Source organism: Eublepharis macularius, chromosome 1 (genome assembly GCF_028583425.1).
Source record: "Eublepharis macularius isolate TG4126 chromosome 1, MPM_Emac_v1.0, whole genome shotgun sequence".
In the NCBI taxonomy this organism is placed as follows: Eukaryota; Metazoa; Chordata; class Lepidosauria; order Squamata; family Eublepharidae; genus Eublepharis; species Eublepharis macularius.
The window spans coordinates 254,612,576-254,629,516 of NC_072790.1; the positions used below are offsets into that span (position 1 = coordinate 254,612,576).

Genomic DNA, 16,941 nt, shown 5'->3' on the forward strand with positions numbered 1-16,941 from the left:
AAGTCATCCACCAGAGTATATCATAAGGAAAGCTGGATTAGATCTAGGTGGAGTGAAAATTGGTAGGAGGAACATTAACAATTTGAGATATGCAGATGACACCACATTACTAGCAGAAAATAGTGAAGACTTGAAACGACTACTGATGAAGGTTAAAGGACAAAGCGCCAAAGCAGGATTACAACTGAGCATCAAGAAGACAAAAGTAATGACTACTGAGGAATAACACAATTTTAAAGTTGACAATGAGGAGATTGAAGTTGTTCAAGATTTTCTATTCCTTGGCTCAATCATCAACCAACATGGAGACTGCTGTGAAGAGATCAGAAGAAGATTGAGACTTGGAAGAGCAGCTGTGAGGGAGCTAGAGAAGATCCTTAAAGATAAAGATGTCTCTCTGGGAACCAAGATCAAGATGATCCAAACTAGGGTATTCCCCATTGCCATGGGTGGATGTGAAAGTTGGACGGTAAAGAAAGCTGACAGGGAAAAAATTAATGTGGTGCTGGAGGAGAGTTTTGCAGATACCACGGACAGCCAAAAAAGACAAATAAGTGGGTTCTAGATCAAATCAAGCCTGAATTATCCCTACAAACTAAAATGATAAGACTCAGGCTGTCGTACTTTGGTCATATCACAAGAAGACAAGATTCTATGGAAAAGTCAATAACGCTAGGAAAAGTAGAAGGCAGCAGGAAAAGAGGAAGACTGAAAACAAGATGGCTTGACTCAATAAGAGAAGCCACGTCCTCCAGTTTGCAGGATCTGAGCAAGTCTGTTAAAGATAGTCTTTCATTCATAGGGTCACCACAGGTCAGAGATGACTTGATGGCACATAACACACACATAGTCCTTCATCCATCGAATTATGGGAGGTGTACATTTCTTTCTCCAATATTGTAATATAAGTCTTTTAGCAACAGGAAGGGAAAGGAAGGTCCATTTTCTACCCTGAGCCCATTTGTGGGGGAGGGCAGGGTATAAATCGAATAAAATAAATAAATAATTTCTGTTGACCACTGGTTAGGTTCCAGGCTCCAGGCAGGTAGTTTATTGAACTGGGTATTCAAATATAAAATTAATACGAGTAATGATGTCCTTCCAAAAAGATTGCATAAGCTTATGAGATGTCCAAAGTATATGCTTAAGAGAGATTCTCTTCTCCATTTGTGTAACTAGTGGCCCAGGCACCATGAGAGTGTTTCTAGAGCAAACCAGTGGTACTCGGTGCCTCAGGATCTTTGGCATGTCTCCTGTGGCTCTAGTGAGCACAGTTCTCCCATCTGGCACCTGAGCCCTGTTCCAGGAAAGCAAGCAAGCAAGGCCCCTGGTGCAGGGACTGGAGGAAGGGGAGAGCGGCAGGCAAGCTTTCCTGAGCGGCTGGTTTCAGTCCCTTCTGCATTGCTGCTTTGGAAGCCCCGCCATGGGATGGCAGTCAGCTGGCAAGCTGGTGCCCGCAGGGAAGTCCCTCTCCAGGGAGCTTCACCTGGCCCCTGTCTCTGCCCTTCGCTGGCAGAGGCGCTGCTTGGCCTATCCCCAGTAATCTCTTCTTGGTCCTCCCCCATGTGCACGTGTGTATGTTTTTGTTGCGTGTATTTACATTGTGCGTGCTATTATAACGTTTTCCAGTATGTCGCTTGCTGCCTTGGGGACCCTGCTTGAGTGGAAAGGGGCATACAACTGTTCTGGACGGGGAGGGGGGCTCCGCCAGGCCAGCCCCCCTCCGCAGCCCTTCCCTTCCTTCTCCGCCTGTCCCCGAGCCAGCTCGGAGCAGGCTGCCGGCCTCAGGAGGGCAAGGCCGGCGAAGGGGAGGGGGCGAGCAGGCGGCTCCCTCCCGGAGGCCGAGGCAGGAGCCCGCAGCGGGCGTCCGACCGAGGGCGCGCTGCTGCTCCGGGGCTCCCCTAAGCGGAGCCGTCTGGCCTTCCTTTCAGCCCGGCAGATCCGGCGGAGCAGGAGCAGGAGCAGGAGCAGGAGCGGGCGGCCCGGCCAAGCCCGGGGGCAGGTGGGTGAGCGCGCGCGCCCGCCCGACGAGGCGAGAGCAGGCTGGGCCCGGCCCCGGCCCAAACCCGCAGCCCGGGAGCGAATGCCGGGCCGGGCCGCCTCTTCCTCTTCTCTCTCCCCCCGACCAGGCGCGCCGCTGCCCCCCGCGCGCCTGAGCGCCCTCCGGGACGAGCTGGAAGCGGCGCGGGAGGTCCAGGCGCCGCACCCGCGCGAGCGTAAGTGGGGCCGGGGGGCGGCCGCGGAGGGGCCGGGCCGGGCCGGGCCGGGCCGAGGCGCCTGGGCTCCATCGGCTCCCTCCCTCCCTCCCTCCGCAGGGCAGAAGGACGCGCGCAGCTGCCAGGCCTGCCTCCGCTCGGCCCGCGCCCTGGAGCAGCAGCTGCGGGCGGTGCGCGGCCGCCTGGCCCGGGCCGAAGCCCAGCTGGGCCTGCCGGCGCCCCGCGAGCGCCGCGCCCACGACCTCCACCTCCACCTGGCCCTGGACGGCGGCAGCGACGGCGCGGCGGCGGCGGAGGAGGGCGCCGGGGAGGGGGCGGGGCCGGGGGCGGGCGCGGTGTGACGCGCAAGCCGGGCCGGCCGCTGGGCGGCGCGCTCCGGCCTCGCGTTGCCTTCAGTGCGCCGGCGGCGAGGAGCGGGCCGGGGGCGCGCGCAGCCTTCCCACCCCGGCGGCGGAGAGGGCGGCCATGCGGCTGTCGGCGCTGCTGGCCCTGGCCGAGAAGGCCGCGCTGCCCGCCCACTACCGCCACGGCATGAACCGGCCCGGCTCGGTGGCCGACCGCGCCAGGAACCCGCCGGGCCTGCGGCGCAAGAAGGTCTGGGTGGAGCCCATCGCGGAGCGCGACTGGAAGCTCTTCCAGGGCGACACGGTAGGTGTGCGCGCCCCCGCCCGGCCCTCGGCGCGCCCCCGCCGCCGCCAACCCCCGCGCGCTCACGCCGCCTTCCTCCCCCCCCCCCCGCGCAGGTGCAGGTGCTGAGCGGGAAGGACGCCGGCAAGCAGGGCCTGGTGGTGCAGGTGGTCCGCGAGCGCAACTGGGTGGTGCTGCTGGGCCTCAACGTGGTAAGCCGGGGGAGGGGGCGGGGAGGGGGCCGGGCCGGGCCGGGGAGACGCCGCCGAGCCTCCCGCCTGGCTGCGGGCGCCCTGCTCCTGCCTGGCCCTTCTCTCCCCTGCAGCATTACCGCTACGTGGGCAAATCGGCCGTCCACCCTGGGACCTACGTGGCCAGCGAAGCCCCCCTGCTGGTGAGGGAGGTGGCGCTCATCGATCCCACCGACAGGTAAGGCAAGGTGGGGGACCCACCGGGCCGGAGAAGTGCAGGCGCCACTGAGGGGCTGCCGCCTGGTGCCCTGCCAGGGATGCTGCAGCACTGGGGTGGGGGTGCTGCTGCAGGCTTGTAGGGGGAGGGCTGCCTCCCTGCCCGGGTCGACGGGGGGGGGGGGGACGAATTCAGCTGCTCAGGCAGCCCTGCAAGACAGTGGCACAGAACCCGTCCCGTCCCCCCCTCCTTGTCCCACTCCAGGAAGCCCACAGAGGTGGAATGGCGCTACACGGAAGAGGGGGAGCGGGTGCGGGTCTCCCTGAGGACCGGCCGGATCATCCCCCAGCCCATTGCGCAGAGGGAGGACGGGATTGTGCCGGAACAGTGGAAAGGTATGGGGGCGGGGGCAGGGGCGGGAGCGCTGCGTCTTCCATGGCGGCAGGACTCTCCCTGAGTCAGGAGGGCCAGAAACGCTCACTCCTGGGGCTCAGCCCTCCAGCTCTGCTCTTCTGCCTCTTGTCCAGATGGCCCCAAGGACACAGCCGTGGACGATGCGCTGGAAAAGACCTACACTCCCTCCTTGAAGACGTTCCAAGAAGAAATCACGGAGCTGAAGGGGATCGTGGAGACACGATGCTTCCGGAAGTCCTACTGGTACTGACGCCTCGCAGTGGCTGTAGTTCAGTTTGGAAGCCACCTGTAACTTTGCTCTTTCAAATAAAGCGGTAGCCGCAGTCTTTCTCAAAGAGGTATTTATTAAAATATTTACACCTTGCTGTTCATCTCGGGCCAAGTGCCTCTGTTGCTAAGAGTCTGCAGCCAGAGGTCGGTTCTTCTGGCCGCGCTTCGGCTTGAACCTCCTCCCCGGCCCCCTCCCAGGCAGGCCTTCCTGCTCCCCGTTCTGGGAGGTCTTCTTGTTCTCTGCCCCCCAATTAGAGAAAGCAGAGCTCAGCTCCGTCTTTGCTGCCACCAGCACAAGATTTCGGGGGGAGAGGGCGGGGTCGAACAGTGGGATCAACTCACACTGGAAGCCTGTCACGAAGCAGAGACGAGACGGAGGTTAAGTCCAGCCATGCCATGGCACTCCAGAGCCAGCAAACGGCCCGGGTGAGTGCTGGAGCACTGGCCAGCGGAGCAGCCACAATCTGGTGGCCAAGCAAGGCACTTGTGGAGATTAACGGAGAAGCCAGTGCGAGTGGCTTCCTAGGGAACTTTTGATACCCAGCACCAGGAGACAGGGCTGCTTATTCCTCCTCTGCCTGAAGGAGAGGCCTGCTCCCAGTTTAGAGGCATCCCAGCCCAGGGAGGGCCACTTCCCATTTCCGCCTCATGGGCGAAACAGGCAGTGCTCCCCAGGCGCAGAGTCCAGAGCCCGGGACCGTGGCCTGCTGGCACCTCCTATGCAGGCTCTCCTGGCAGCCCTTCCCCTCCCACTCACCGTGTTCCTGCAGGTATATCATCCGGTCCAGCATGAGGAGAGTCTCCACCACCGGAGCCAGCAGCAGGGCCAGGCAGAAGAAGGCCACGACCCGCTGCTGCTGGCCCAGCATGGCCTCCAAGGCGGCCTGGTCCAGGGCCAGGCCCGGGTTTAGTCCCACTCGCTCCAGCCCTAGTCGGATGTATCTGGAGAGGGGGACAGAGCAGCCCACCTTAGCGTGCTTTCGGGGCGGGGCGATACATTTGCCCGGAGCCAGTCTTGATCGTGTCAAATCAATTCAAGATTGGGATTACAGCCTACTCCTCTCTCAGGTACGTGCTATATACGAAGATGGAACAGCCCCGTCGAAAGGGACCATGGGCCACAGTAGACATTACCTGGTTGCTGCCTGCAGCATCTTGATCTCACGGCATTGTTTTCTCCTGAGGCAATACCATTTTCTGCACTGTGCAACATGTCGTGTAACTGCTTGTTAAATATCTCTTCCTACTGCTCACATCAATACAGACTGTCAGTATAGCAGATCATCTCCCCGCCCCCGCCCCGCTCCGTTTCTGTGAATTGGACCGGATCCGTTCACATGCAGGCAGACCACAGCCTGGTGTGGCTCCTCTTCACAGCCGGCACAGGGCCCAGGGCACAGGGCCAAGTAAAGCAGCCAAACCGAAGCACGCACCAACATGAGAGGGAAGCCCTGGCTGTGTGAACTGGGCCCCTGCCCATGAGCACGCAGCCACACTCACTCTTCAAAGGTGAGCATGTGGGACTTGTTGATCGTCTGCACCCCAAGCCGTTTTTTAGTTGGGTCAGCGGCCCGTATCACCGTCTCCAGCATGGCGCGGAAGCAGTGTGTCCGGAGGGTGGCGCTGTCACCTGCGAGTCTCCGCAAGTAGTCCTCCAGGGCATGGCAGGCCCCTTCCCGGGCCTTGTAGGAAAGCTGGTGGCCTGGCAGTCCAGACACCCAGGCGCTGAGCGGGTAGCCACAGGCCCTGGGGCCAGGGGCCAAGGCTGCCTCCTGCACAGTCAGCTTCATATAGCAGCACGCCACCGAGGTGATGCCCACCACCTGAGGACAGTGAACAAAGTGCCACAGGAGGGCGACGCTGAGGTTGCCGCAGGCATGGAGGCCTGTGAGCAGCATGGGCCTTTCCAGCGGAAGGGGGCTGCGTGGGCAAAACGGGCCGAGGGCCTCTCCTCCTCCCAGAGGCTGCTGCTGGTCCTTTCCACAGTTCATCCTCCTCTGGGGCCCCGCCTTTTGGCAGTCCTTCTCTTCAGGTCCCCTGTGGAAACCGGGGCTCGTCTTTGGGGTTCCGTCAGCTCCAGGAGAGCCTTCCTCGCCCTTCCTTTGCTGTAGCAAATGCAGGAAGTCCTGCCAGGGGGCCTGGGGGTCAACCCGGCCCACCACATGGCTTGGCCCGCGGAGAGAGAGGTCACCTGCCTAGGAGAGAGTGAGAAAAAGCGCGGAAACATCACATGCTCTGAGAAGCACTACAGAGCCACACAAGTGGAACTGAACCATGCAAGAACAGGCAAGGTTTGTGCTCTGAGCCAGCTCCTACGGAGACGAGGAAACGAGCAGGCAGGAACGGAGAGACCGCGCACAATCCTTCATCTGTGCAGCTTGACTGTCCCAACATGCAGCGGTGCCCTGGAAGGGGATTAGACAAGGCTGGCAGAGGAAGAGAAGTCTATCAAAGGCAGGTGTGTCTAAACTGAGCCTCCTGGTTTAGAAGCAGTGCACCTCTGAATACCAGGAGGGGGACATACACAAAGGTGGTGCGGCATGTTTCCCAGTGATGAAGGCGGCCAGATGAATTATTTATTCATTTTGCTGGTCAGGGGTTCATATATTAAAAAGAGCCTGCTGGGTCAACCCAGTTTCCTGTTCCCAAAGCAAGAAGCCTGCGAGCAAGTCCTGAAGGTGGTAGCCCATCTCTTTCCACGTATAATCAATTAAGACCGCATACAGCTATCCAGAGCTGATAATAACAACATTCACTTTATATACCGCCCTTCAGGACAACTTAATGCCCTCTCAGAGCGGTTTACAAAGTGTGTTGTTGTTATCCCCAAAACAGTCACTCTGTGAGGGGGGTGGGGCTGAGAGAGCTCTGAAGGAGCTGTGACTGACCCAAGGCCATCCAGCTAGCTTCAAGCAGAGGAGTGGGAAATCAAACCCGGCTCTCCAGATTAGAGTCCTGCCGCTCTTAACCACCACCCCTAACTAGGTGGAACATGCCTGTCACACCCCTTCTGCAGCGACTCCTTCGGCTGCCAGTTACTGGGTTTGATTCAAGGTTCCGGTAATCGCCTACAAAGCCTTTGGTGGCCTTGCATCCACTGCTCCTGCTCGACACCACTATGAAAGCTTTGCTCATCTGTGTTGTGGCTCCCACCTTGTGGAATGCCTGCCTGCGGAGAGGTAATTTATGTATTAAAACATTTATACCCTGCATTTCCACATAATTCAAGGCAGCTGGCAAAATGATCCCAGTTAAAATCACTCCCTCCCCACCTGCCCTTAAAAGATGCCTGCCTTTCTTTGGGAGTAGCCTTCGGGTTTTTGTTTACTGTACATATCGCTTTGCTTTTACAGCCCCAGCCTTGCACGTTTATGATCCACCCTCTGCCTTGTCTAGGACATGTTGCGCCATTGACAGTTCCAGTTTGCATTGCTCCTAAATTCTGCCATCCTAGTCCTGCTGTGTTATTTATAGGGCGTCTTGCGTTGTTTGAGTGAAGTGTGTTCTACACTTTGTAACCCGCCTGGAGTCTCAGCAAGAAGGGTGGGCTACGGACCCAGCAGATAAAGTAGATAAATAAACGTAGCTAGAGCCAGAATCCCATCCCAGGCCGGTGAAGCCCTGCGGCCTGATCTCCCCCCAGCCCCTCCTCCTGGCAGGAAGCTCCCTCCCTTACCTGAGTGCCTTTGGCTTGCTCTTTCTTCAGGGCCTGGAGCAGCTCTCGGTCGAACTTGATGGCTTGGCCCACCAGGTGTGGATCGTGCTCAACAGCAGTGACAGACAAATGGAGGCCGAACGCCAGAAAACGAGACAGGTGGCCCTTTGGGGAGAGAGGCGGGAACAGGCCACTGAGGCGACCTTGCCAGGCTGACTGCCACCAGTCTGGTGTCATCTGAAGGCGTCGTGATGCCCTTTGCCCAGGGCTGAACCCTGAATTCTTGGAGGTGAATTGAAGCCCAGACACCTGAGCCCGCAGCTCCTCTTCCCCCCCCCCCCCCAAAGAGCTCCTGTAGGCCTACCTGGCCAGAACCCACGTCCACCACCTGGCGGCACCCTGTGGCCTCGCTGAGCTCCTTCACCAGCTGCAGGGAACGGGAAGCCCCAAGAGGAGTCAGGGCGCTTGCAATGGCGGCTCAGCTGCTCTGAGGGGGGGTCTCGTCCTCCCCCCCCTCTCTGTAGCCTCCCTCCATGGAGAGCGCTGGCGAGGTGGGGGGGCAAGGGAAAGGGGGGCTGGCCGGAGGGGGAGGGCCGCCAGAGCCAGGGGGAGACGGACAGGCAGGCGGCTGGTCGGGAGCCCCGGAGGGGCCTGCCCTGGCCATGAGCGGCGGGGGGCCCGGCCGGCCCGGGCCAGGAGAGGCTGCCTGGCACTGAGCGGGCCCCTCGGAGGGAGGCCAGCCCCACCGCCACCTCCCGAAGCCGGGCCCTCCCCGGGGCACCTGCGCCAGCCGCCGGATCTCGTGCTGCTTCTTGGGCTTGACGTGCTTGCGGAAGGGCGGGTCCAGCGGAGAGCGGTGCCAGGCGTTGCCCTGGAACTCCTCCGGCCGCGCCTCTGCCCGTGCCCGGGGCCTGCGCGGGAAGGACAGCGCGTGGGCGGCCGCGGCGAAGGCCAGCAGCGACAGCGGCCACACGCGCCCGGAGCTGCGGGAGAGGAGCGGAGCGGAGCGAGAGGCGGCTCAGCGGGGAGGCCCCTAGCCCCAGCCCCGGCCTTGCCCTTCCCCAACCCCGGCCCTGCCCCTGCCCCGGGGCTCACCTGGCCGCTCCGCGCCGCAGCAGGAGGGCGGCCAGCTGCGGGGAGGGCAGGTCGGCCAGGGCGGCCTGCCAGGAGGGGGGCAGCCGGCCCCACAGGCCCTCGGCGAAGAACTCCTGCGGGAGGCGGGGAGGGAGGGAGGGAGGCGGCAGGTGAGGGCGGGGGGCGGCCTGCCAGAGAAGCCCCCGGCCCCCGGCCCCGGCGCCTACCACGACGTGGGCGTCCAGCAGGAAGCCGTAGAGGCCCAGCAGGCGCCCGATGTCCCGCGCCAGGCGCCGCTGCTGCTCGGCCGAGAAGCCCCGCATGGCCCCCGCCGCCCCCCTGCCCGCCCGGCCCCGGCTGCCCAGGCGGCGCGCACCACCCACCACCGCCGCGCACGCGCACCAGCTGGGCGGGGCTCCGCCGCGCGGACCAATCGCCGATTGGCTCTGGAAAGCGGGCCCCGCCCCGATGACGCCAGACGAGCGCCGCTGGGGGCGGCCCTCGAGGCGCGCGCCTGCGCAGCTGCGACCGGCGTGGCCCGACGGCACGCGGCCGCCTCCTCGGCTTGGCCCCGGCCGGCCGCCGTCCCGTCGCCGCGGAAGGCGGAAGAGGACCGGAAGCCGCGAGCGGTGCAAGCGGGAGAGGCCGAGGCGCTCCGGGGGCGGCGCTTCCTGCCTGACGGCGGGGTCACAAAGGCGCCGCTGGGCCCGGCCGCCCTTCCCACCCCCCCGGCCGCGCCTGCCCGACGACGCCCCCTCCAGGTAGGCCTGGCTGGCCGCGCCCCCCCCCCTCCCGGGCAGGGCCGTGGGCAGAGGGGGAAGGAGAGGGGGAGGCCCCCGTCGAGCAGCGCCTGCTGGGGGCTCGGAGTGTAGCCGGCCATGTCCGACATCGTGATCCACGTGGACACGGCCCTTCAGCCGCGCCCCAGCAGGGGCTCCGAGGGCAGCCGGAAGCACAAGCGCTTCGTGAGGCGCCGCCGAGTGCTGGAGAAGAAGGGCTGCCTGAAGCAGAAGCAGCGGCCCCCGCAGCCGGCCCAGCCCAAGCAGGAGGCGGCCCAGAGGCGCTCACGGCCCACGCACCGAGGGAGGCGTAGGAGGAGGCGGAAAACCGGCGGCCCAGGCGGAGCAGGGGCGGAGAACGGCGTGGGGCGCTGGCTCGGAACACCGTCTCCCACGGAGAACGGCGGCGGCGGCGGCGGCGGCGGCGGCAGGAGGACTCCGGGCCTCGCAGCATGGGCCCAGCCTGGCGGCCTCCCGGCAGCACCCAGCAAAGCAGGAAGTCGCTCCGCGAAGCCCGGGGGAGTGAAGCACCATTGCAGCACGCGGGACCGTGCAAGAGCCAGCCTGTGGAGCGAGTGTGAGAGCGGCCTCCCCTCGGCCCCGAGCCTGGCCACGCCCAGCAAAATGGTGGCCGTTGACTGTGAGATGGTGGGCACCGGGCCGGGGGGGCGGATCAGTGACCTGGCCCGCTGCAGCATCGTCAACTACTACGGCGATGTGATGTATGACAAATACATCCGGCCTGTCAACCCCATTACCAATTACCGGACTAAATGGAGTGGCATCAGGAGGCATCACATGACAAACGCCGTCCCTTTCAAGACAGCCCAGAAGGAGGTGAGGGGGCCGAGGAGCTCACAGCCTGGCTTGCCTGCTGGGGCCTTCAGAGCCTTGTCCTTCTTAGATCTCTCGCGTTACCCCCCCCCCCCTGTATGCCAACCTGGTGAGCTTCCTCAGTGCATGTTGCCGTCGAGAACGATTCCTCTTCTTTCACAGTCTCACCCTCTATTAGTAATGCATCACAGCCTAACAGCGATTCTGCCCCGATAGTGAGGGAATGCTCCAACTGGAGCATAGAGGTAGAGAAGCGCCAGAGATGCTGGATGTTTTAAAACCTGCTAATAGGCCAGGAGGGTTTTCTACGTATCGGGAAGACACATCTATTGTCACTCAGGTCCTAGAACAGGCAAACTTGAGCTCAAGCGTGGAGGGATGTTTCGGGGATTGCTCTGCACCTGGCAGTTGTTGTGTGGGCTGCACGGGGGAGTCCCAGGAACATCTTTGTGGCCTTTCTGGGGGTGATGTTGCTGCATGTCTGTTGGCAGAAAGACATTGCATGAGGCCTCCCTTTTCTAGATTTAGAGTAACAGATTAATTTTTCAAGGCCTAGTAGTTGCGTCTGTGCTGCCAGGCCTTGCCAGCGGTCCCACTCTTAGCTCAGAGGGTAGCTGGCAGTCGACCCAATTCATCAACCAAGGAATAGAAAGGGCCAGGGCCAGGGGTGTAGGCAGAACCAGGCAGGGGTCAAGTTCTAAGGCCACAGTTGGTGGCTGGCCTGCATGCAGTTTGGGCATGGGGGTGTCTGGTGGTTAGCCTTCTGCCGTCGGGTTGGGCGTAGCTGGGATCAAAATGCTCAGTTTGTGCAAGTGGCTGCCCCCTCTTCCCTTTGTCTGTTGGTGTAGAGTGAGAATTCCTCGGCCTTTCTTTCAGATTCTGAAGATCCTGACTGGGAAGATCGTCATTGGTCATGCAATCCACAATGACTTCAAGGCCCTCAAATACTTCCACCCCAAATCAGCAACCAGGGATACTTCGAAAATCCCCCTGCTCAACCGCAAGGCTGGCTTCCCGGAGAATGAGTCTGCCTCACTGAAGCGCCTGACCAAGCAGCTCCTCCACAGAGACATCCAGGTAACCTTGAGCCCAGGGGAGAGGGGACTGCGTACTTAGGGAGCCTTACCAAGCTGGCCAGCTGCAGTCCACGCCGTCTGGTGGTGGCCTGTAAGTTCCTGATCCTTCTGGTGGGACCGGCATGGGATTCAGGAGAGTCTTCAGGTGTTTACATAGTTCCTCCCAAACCCTTGATTTACATTAAAGTGGTGTGGTAAAATGGGACTTTTTAAAAAGGAAAATTTCATCAGCTTGTAAAGGAGGAGGAGGAAATGTAGAAACTGAAGCCGTTTTCTCTGCGTGTCTTTTTACACGTCAGCTGGAATATCAGTGTCTGTCTTTGCAAGATGCCTGCAAGAATACGTAACATGCCAGTTGCAACCCAGTGATGACGGTGGATGTCCTGAAGGGACAACTTGCTGCCTGCTTTTGCCTTCAGGGCTCCACTCTGGCATCACGTTCTCAGGATTGAAGTCCGCTGGCACCTGAAAGACCCGCTAGACTTCCAGGGTGTGCTCTTTTGAGAGTCAAAGCTCCCTCAGACCCAGGGAATCTAGTTGGTGTTCAAGGCGCTTTTCTACTGCAGACCAAAATATCTATCCACTTGAAACTATTCTGAGGATCGTGTCTGGTTTGTAGCACTGAGCAGCGTCTTCTGAATCCTTTTTAAAGAGAGCCGCGGTTGGTGTGAGTTTGATTCCTGCTGTACTGGCTGCCTTCCAGAGGGTGTTTGCAAGGCATCCCCGGCAGGAAACTCAGCCAAGTCCCGAGGACAGAGCCTGAGAGGCCCGGGCTCAGGGACTCCCTCTGCCGGTGAAGCTCCTTGAGTCCTCCCCCCTCGGCCTCGCCAGCTTCACGGGGCAGTTCTGAGAATTAACGTGTGGCAAAGAGAACAGCTCTGAGCTCCTTGGAAGGAGGGCGGGGTAGGGACAGAGCAGGGGGCGTATCCGTACTGTGGGGCGGTGCAAGCCTGTGCAGCCAGCTGCAGAGACCTGGAGGTGCTGGCCGATTCCTGTGGGGCTGGCGGGTGTCTTGCCTTCAGCCCATCTTTCCCATTTCCCCTGCAGGTTGGCCAAAATGGCCATTCCTCGGTAGAAGATGCCCGGGCCACTATGGAGCTGTACAAGGTGGTTGAAGTCGACTGGGAGAGCTATCTGGCCTCGTCCCCAGCGCAGGACTGATGCTTCTGGGTGTGGAGGGTGCCGTCCGCCAGCCCGCCAGCGGCCTGCGACTTCCAGAGCTGGTACTGCCGATGCCCAGGAGTGGTTCCGTTGGGCCTGGGGGGTCTGGAAAAAGAACTGAACTGGGGGGGGGGCGGGTTGAGTGAAGACGGGCTTCTGGGAGGTGACCATTACATCCATTTCCAGTTCAGGCCTGACACAGTTTGTTCCTCAGAGGCTGGCCGGTTGCCTTCTGTCTGTGTGACTGGCTCAGTGCTCCTGTGGCTGACGTTTCCTTCCGGGCTGAGTGCCGGGTGAGATTTCTCTACCACCATCGCCGGACATGTTGGCCTTGGGTCGAACAGTGGGCCTAACAGCGCTCTTAACCCCTGAAGTGGCCTCCTGGCTGCGGCATCATTTGGCGTCTTTCCTTGGAGGGAATTGGGCACAGTGACAAAGGCCCGGAAGTCCTTCTCCCGGCCAAGCCGGGCCCAGCAAAGTCTCTGTTCCTGGCGACTGGTATCTGTGCTCTTCTGCCTCTGCCAGGCCCATGGCCTGGGAGGGCCCGGTGCCTCCCCCGCATCCCTGTGTCCCCACCTAGAGAGTCTAGCAGAGAGGATGGCCTCCGCTGCTTGGGTCACAGGAGGGGGTAGGTGGTGTGACACAATAGAGGTTCTGCTCAAATACCAAACTTTAGAGTTTAAAAAAATGCAGTTGCATTAAGAGAGACCATCAGTGAGCTGAGGAGGTCTCCAGCCCTTCCCAGGTGGTGGAAGGCCAAGGATGGATTCCTCCAAGGAACGGACCTTCTTCCTGTAAGGCCGAGGGAGGGAGGGGCCCAGGGACACTTCCACACGGCCCGCCTCATCTGGGTCCTCTGGGAGCAGTGCCTCAACACAGCCACGGGGACGTAGCTGTGGTCAGTGGTGGGGTGTTTATCATTATGCCAGGAATAAAAATCCCATTAGTGAGCAGGGGAAGAGGGGAGGCAGAAAACGAGGGGTGCAAAGGGAACACCCAGAAGAGCGCCGTATCTAGCGAGAATCTGGCTCACTGGCACCTGTGCCGGATTGCCTTGGACTGGGTCGAAGAGCCCCTGAGGGGTGTTTGGGGTGGCTCTCTAGCTCCCAGCCTGCAACTGGAGGGGCTGTGCCCGTCGGTGCCAGGAATGTGAGGCGTGCTGGACAACCTGTGTCTGTATTCTGATTCATTCTGAGTGTTGGCCATCAGACACCCCCTTCTTGCTCAGAAGCGCGCGTGGCAGCATGCTGGGAATGGCAGCCAGGGACTGGGACCACACCTGACGTGGGGGCTGCTGTCCACGTGGCTTCCTTCAGCCTTTGCCCTCCCCACTGAGCTTATCCAGAGCAGGCGTGTGCTGAGGAGATCACAGACTCATAGAATCATAATGGTGGAAGGAAGGGACTAGACCATCCAGCCCAACCCCCTGGCCAGTGTAGGAACAGCCTCCGAGGCTCGTGTGAGTGGCTGCCCAACTCCCAGGGAAGGTCTCTTGCACTGCATCCTTCCTCTACTAAGCCATGGTGTGTGAGAGGCCGGCTGGCAGTTCCAGCCCTTGGTGGACTTTATCCGTGGGGGAGGGGTGCGGCTTGCTGACCCCTGGGCCAGGCAGGGTGTGCTGTCCCCCTGTTGCTGCTCTGCCCTTGAGCTGCGGGGTGGGGTGGGGCAGGGCAGCCTTCTGCTGGCTGGAGGCTTTGGTGTCAGTTGTGTGTCCATCTCCTCCACCAGTCGAACAGCCCCAGTTCCAGGCCAAGGCAATCCAGCACAGGTGCCAGTGAGCCAGATTCTTGCTAGATACGGCACTGTTCTGGGTGTTCCCTTCGCACCCCTCATTTTCTGCCTCCCCACTCCCCCCGCTCATTAATGGGATTTTTATTCCCGGCATAATGATAAACGCTTGAGTCGGAGCCAGGACAGGCAGCTGCATCTCCAGCACGCCCCTTCGCCGGTTTGCAAACACAGAGTGATAAAAGGCCAGTTTTTGTGGAGTCTGAGAAAGGGTTTCCTGAGGTGTGCCCTCAGTGATGGTGTGCAGACCTCAGGGTGCTCATCCAGACATCGGTGGAGCTTGTGCTGAGGGAGCAGCAGCAGCCGGCAGAATGAAGGGAGAATGTTCCTCGGGAAGTTTCCCCTGCTGGGCCGTGCCTCCCACATTCCCCTCACACCCTTGTGGGGCTGACGGCATCTTCCACGTCCCCTTCTTGTGCCACGAGCCAGCCCAGGACGGAATGCAGTTGCGTGCGCCAGCTTGGAGGCCGGTCTAAAGACGTGTCCTGAGCGGCATGGAGGAAGTGGGTTCCTGGCAGAAGCCTTAGCAAAAGGGCTGGAGGTGTTCTAGGGGAGTGGAGATGTTTCACGTCTCCAGGGGTCTGGTGGCTTTTCCATCCGAATGGTTCGCATCCAGCGTTTGTTAATACTGGCAGTGACAAATGGGGATGTCATTTGTGCTGTTTTTTTAAAGAAATGAGCATTCCGCACACCTGTTGCCTCAGACCACCTCCTGTTCTTGGGTTAGATGGGCGTGGCTGGAGAAGGCCGGGCCCTGGGGTGCTTTCGGCTCCAGTCAGCCCAGAGGTTTTGATTCTTCTCTGTGTTTCATTAAATGCTTAATTTTTTAAAAAATCCATTGGCATACAAGAGAGACGTCTCGGATTGCTGCACGGGACAGCATGTGGTCAGTGCGCCTGAGGGCTGAGTGCCCCTGGGCCTGTTGGAGCTCCTTCCTTCCTTCCTTCCTTCCTTCCTGTCGGGCTGCCCCAAAGGGCTGTCAGCAAGGCTGCCAGGCCTGGAGCAGCGTTCCCTTGGTGCTTCTGTCGTTCCTTGTTGAAGGTGGCTGTTTTGGGGGTGTCAGATGCCAAGCCCAGGTGGCCCGGGGCACCCAGCGCCTGTGCCTGTGACGTGGCTGTTCCCCCCACCCCCGCAGGGTGAACGAGAGGGAGCTGTCCGTTGTGCCTTCGCTCTCCTTGCTGGCCTTCGGGCCTTGGAGCCGACATCTGCCACAGGCTCCCTGGCAGGCAGCCCTGGAGAAGAAAGGGCAAGGCTTTGAAACGTGGGAGTGAGTCCAGGGGCTGGTGCATGCACTCTCCTTCACGGCCACTGGGAGGTGCAACGAGCCAGGTTGTTGGCTCTTTAAAGCCTGCCTGGTGCTGAGCCTTCTCGGAGACCAGAAGACACAGCTGCAGCCTTTACCTAAGCGGGTGCCTTAGAGATGGAAACGACCAGGAAAGCTGGCTGAGAAGGCCTTAGGAGGAGGCGTCCTTTTTATGTGGTATGTCTGGGGCTGCCTGGCAAAAGCTTGGAAAACAGCAGTGCTTCCTTTGTCCTGGGGGTGGCGGTGCTGTTGCCCCAGAAGGCCCCATTGGACGTGATGGGGAGCAGAGGTGCGTGATCCTTAATGCCCACTCCCCCCCCCTCCGTTGGCAGAGGGCATCACGTTCCACTCGAGCCTAATTCCTACCGCTGAGGCTCAAGTTGTCAGGCCAGTTCACAGTTAAAACTCTGGCACGGGCTGTCGAGTTGAGCCCTACCTGAGCATTGTGTCCCACATAGGGATGTCCATGCCCAAAAGATTTGGGTTTCCCGCTTAAGGTTTATCCGAAGCGGGGGGAAAAGTCACTTCAGGATTCTGGTATTTAACTCACTTCGGTATGCTCTGTAAGGATTTGGAACATACTGAAGTGAGAGGGAGCAAAACTCCACCCCCTCTGGAGCAAACCCACCCACCCCACTTTCCTAGCCGGCAGGAAGAGGGGAAGCCGATCAGCTGGGTGGTGAGAGGGCGCCGCAGCGGCGGCCCTTGCAAAGTTGGGACGGCCAAGGGCCGCAGTGGCCATTTGAGGGGCAGGAAGGGCCACCACCGCTACAGCCATTGTGAAGCTGGAACAGCCTGGAGCTGGTTCCTCTGCCGCCACGCCGCCGCCTGCGGGGCCTGCAGCAGCCAACTGGGTAGTAGGGAAGGATGGAGCCGCTGCCACCGCGGAGGCCAGAAAGGAAGTGCTGCCGCTGCCTCCACCACAACGGCCCTGTCAGCTCAGGTGAGTGGGGGGCGGGTGGGGAGGGATTTGGGCCAAGTTTAAAGGGCCCTGCCATTTGCAAGCGGCAAGGAAAGGGCCCTTTAAACTTCAGCTGGCAGGCGGGGGGATCCCCATGCCTGCCAACTGAAGCCAGCCCTGGCCCCGAAGCAATCCGAATGCTTGGGGAAGCTTTGATTCGGGAGTTCCAAATCTTTACAGATTGGGTCTGATTCAGGCATTTCCCCCAAATTGGATACCCAACGCTCACACCCCTAGACCCACAGGGCTGGCTGGTGGCTTGATGGGCTGGGGAGGAGGCCCGGGTTGCTGATCCAGGGGTACAGTGAGGAGTACCATGCCCTTCAAGGTCTCTGCTTTCCCAACAAGCATCACTTTGGTCTTTTCTGGGTTCAG

At 60.5% G+C, this 16,941-nt stretch overlaps 3 protein-coding genes across 3 annotated transcripts; 2 read left to right on the forward strand and 1 right to left on the reverse strand.

Moving 5' to 3' along the window:
* Positions 1-2,585: 2,585 nt before the first annotated feature.
* On the forward strand, positions 2,586-3,988 carry MRPL24 (mitochondrial ribosomal protein L24). Its single transcript, XM_054999304.1, has 5 exons — positions 2,586-2,864; positions 2,960-3,055; positions 3,169-3,272; positions 3,516-3,646; positions 3,779-3,988. Exons 1-5 carry the CDS (start codon positions 2,682-2,684, stop codon positions 3,913-3,915), a joined length of 651 nt encoding a protein of 216 aa, XP_054855279.1. The 5' UTR covers positions 2,586-2,681; the 3' UTR covers positions 3,916-3,988.
* Position 3,989: 1 nt separating this feature from the next.
* On the reverse strand, positions 3,990-9,044 carry METTL25B (methyltransferase like 25B). The gene is made up of 8 exons (XM_054999348.1): positions 8,892-9,044; positions 8,686-8,798; positions 8,372-8,573; positions 7,955-8,017; positions 7,612-7,755; positions 5,436-6,130; positions 4,693-4,877; positions 3,990-4,286 (listed from the first exon to the last, which is right to left on the reverse strand). The coding sequence occupies exons 1-8, from the start codon at positions 8,985-8,987 to the stop codon at positions 4,060-4,062; spliced, it is 1,725 nt and encodes a 574-aa protein (XP_054855323.1). The 5' UTR covers positions 8,988-9,044; the 3' UTR covers positions 3,990-4,059.
* Positions 9,045-9,433: 389 nt separating this feature from the next.
* On the forward strand, positions 9,434-13,485 carry ISG20L2 (interferon stimulated exonuclease gene 20 like 2). Its single transcript, XM_054999293.1, has 3 exons — positions 9,434-10,280; positions 11,154-11,354; positions 12,401-13,485. The coding sequence occupies exons 1-3, from the start codon at positions 9,543-9,545 to the stop codon at positions 12,512-12,514; spliced, it is 1,053 nt and encodes a 350-aa protein (XP_054855268.1). The 5' UTR covers positions 9,434-9,542; the 3' UTR covers positions 12,515-13,485.
* Positions 13,486-16,941: the final 3,456 nt, after the last annotated feature.

Excerpts from the sequence above, each read along its gene's own strand:
- MRPL24 (XM_054999304.1), top strand. The coding sequence starts at position 2,682 with ATGCGGCTGTCGGCGCTGCTGGCCCTGGCCGAGAAGGCCGCGCTGCCC. Across the intron at positions 3,056-3,168 it reads TGCTGCTGGGCCTCAACGTG|CATTACCGCTACGTGGGCAA; the intron begins GTAAGCCGGGGG and ends TCTCCCCTGCAG. Across the intron at positions 3,647-3,778 it reads TGTGCCGGAACAGTGGAAAG|ATGGCCCCAAGGACACAGCC; the intron begins GTATGGGGGCGG and ends CCTCTTGTCCAG.
- METTL25B (XM_054999348.1), bottom strand. The coding sequence starts at position 8,987 with ATGCGGGGCTTCTCGGCCGAGCAGCAGCGGCGCCTGGCGCGGGACATC. Across the intron at positions 8,574-8,685 it reads CTGCGGCGCGGAGCGGCCAG|CTCCGGGCGCGTGTGGCCGC; the intron begins GTGAGCCCCGGG and ends CCTCTCCCGCAG. Across the intron at positions 4,287-4,692 it reads GATATACCTGCAGGAACACG|GCTTCCAGTGTGAGTTGATC; the intron begins GTGAGTGGGAGG and ends GCTTCGTGACAG.
- ISG20L2 (XM_054999293.1), top strand. The coding sequence starts at position 9,543 with ATGTCCGACATCGTGATCCACGTGGACACGGCCCTTCAGCCGCGCCCC. Across the intron at positions 10,281-11,153 it reads TCAAGACAGCCCAGAAGGAG|ATTCTGAAGATCCTGACTGG; the intron begins GTGAGGGGGCCG and ends CCTTTCTTTCAG. Across the intron at positions 11,355-12,400 it reads TCCTCCACAGAGACATCCAG|GTTGGCCAAAATGGCCATTC; the intron begins GTAACCTTGAGC and ends TTTCCCCTGCAG.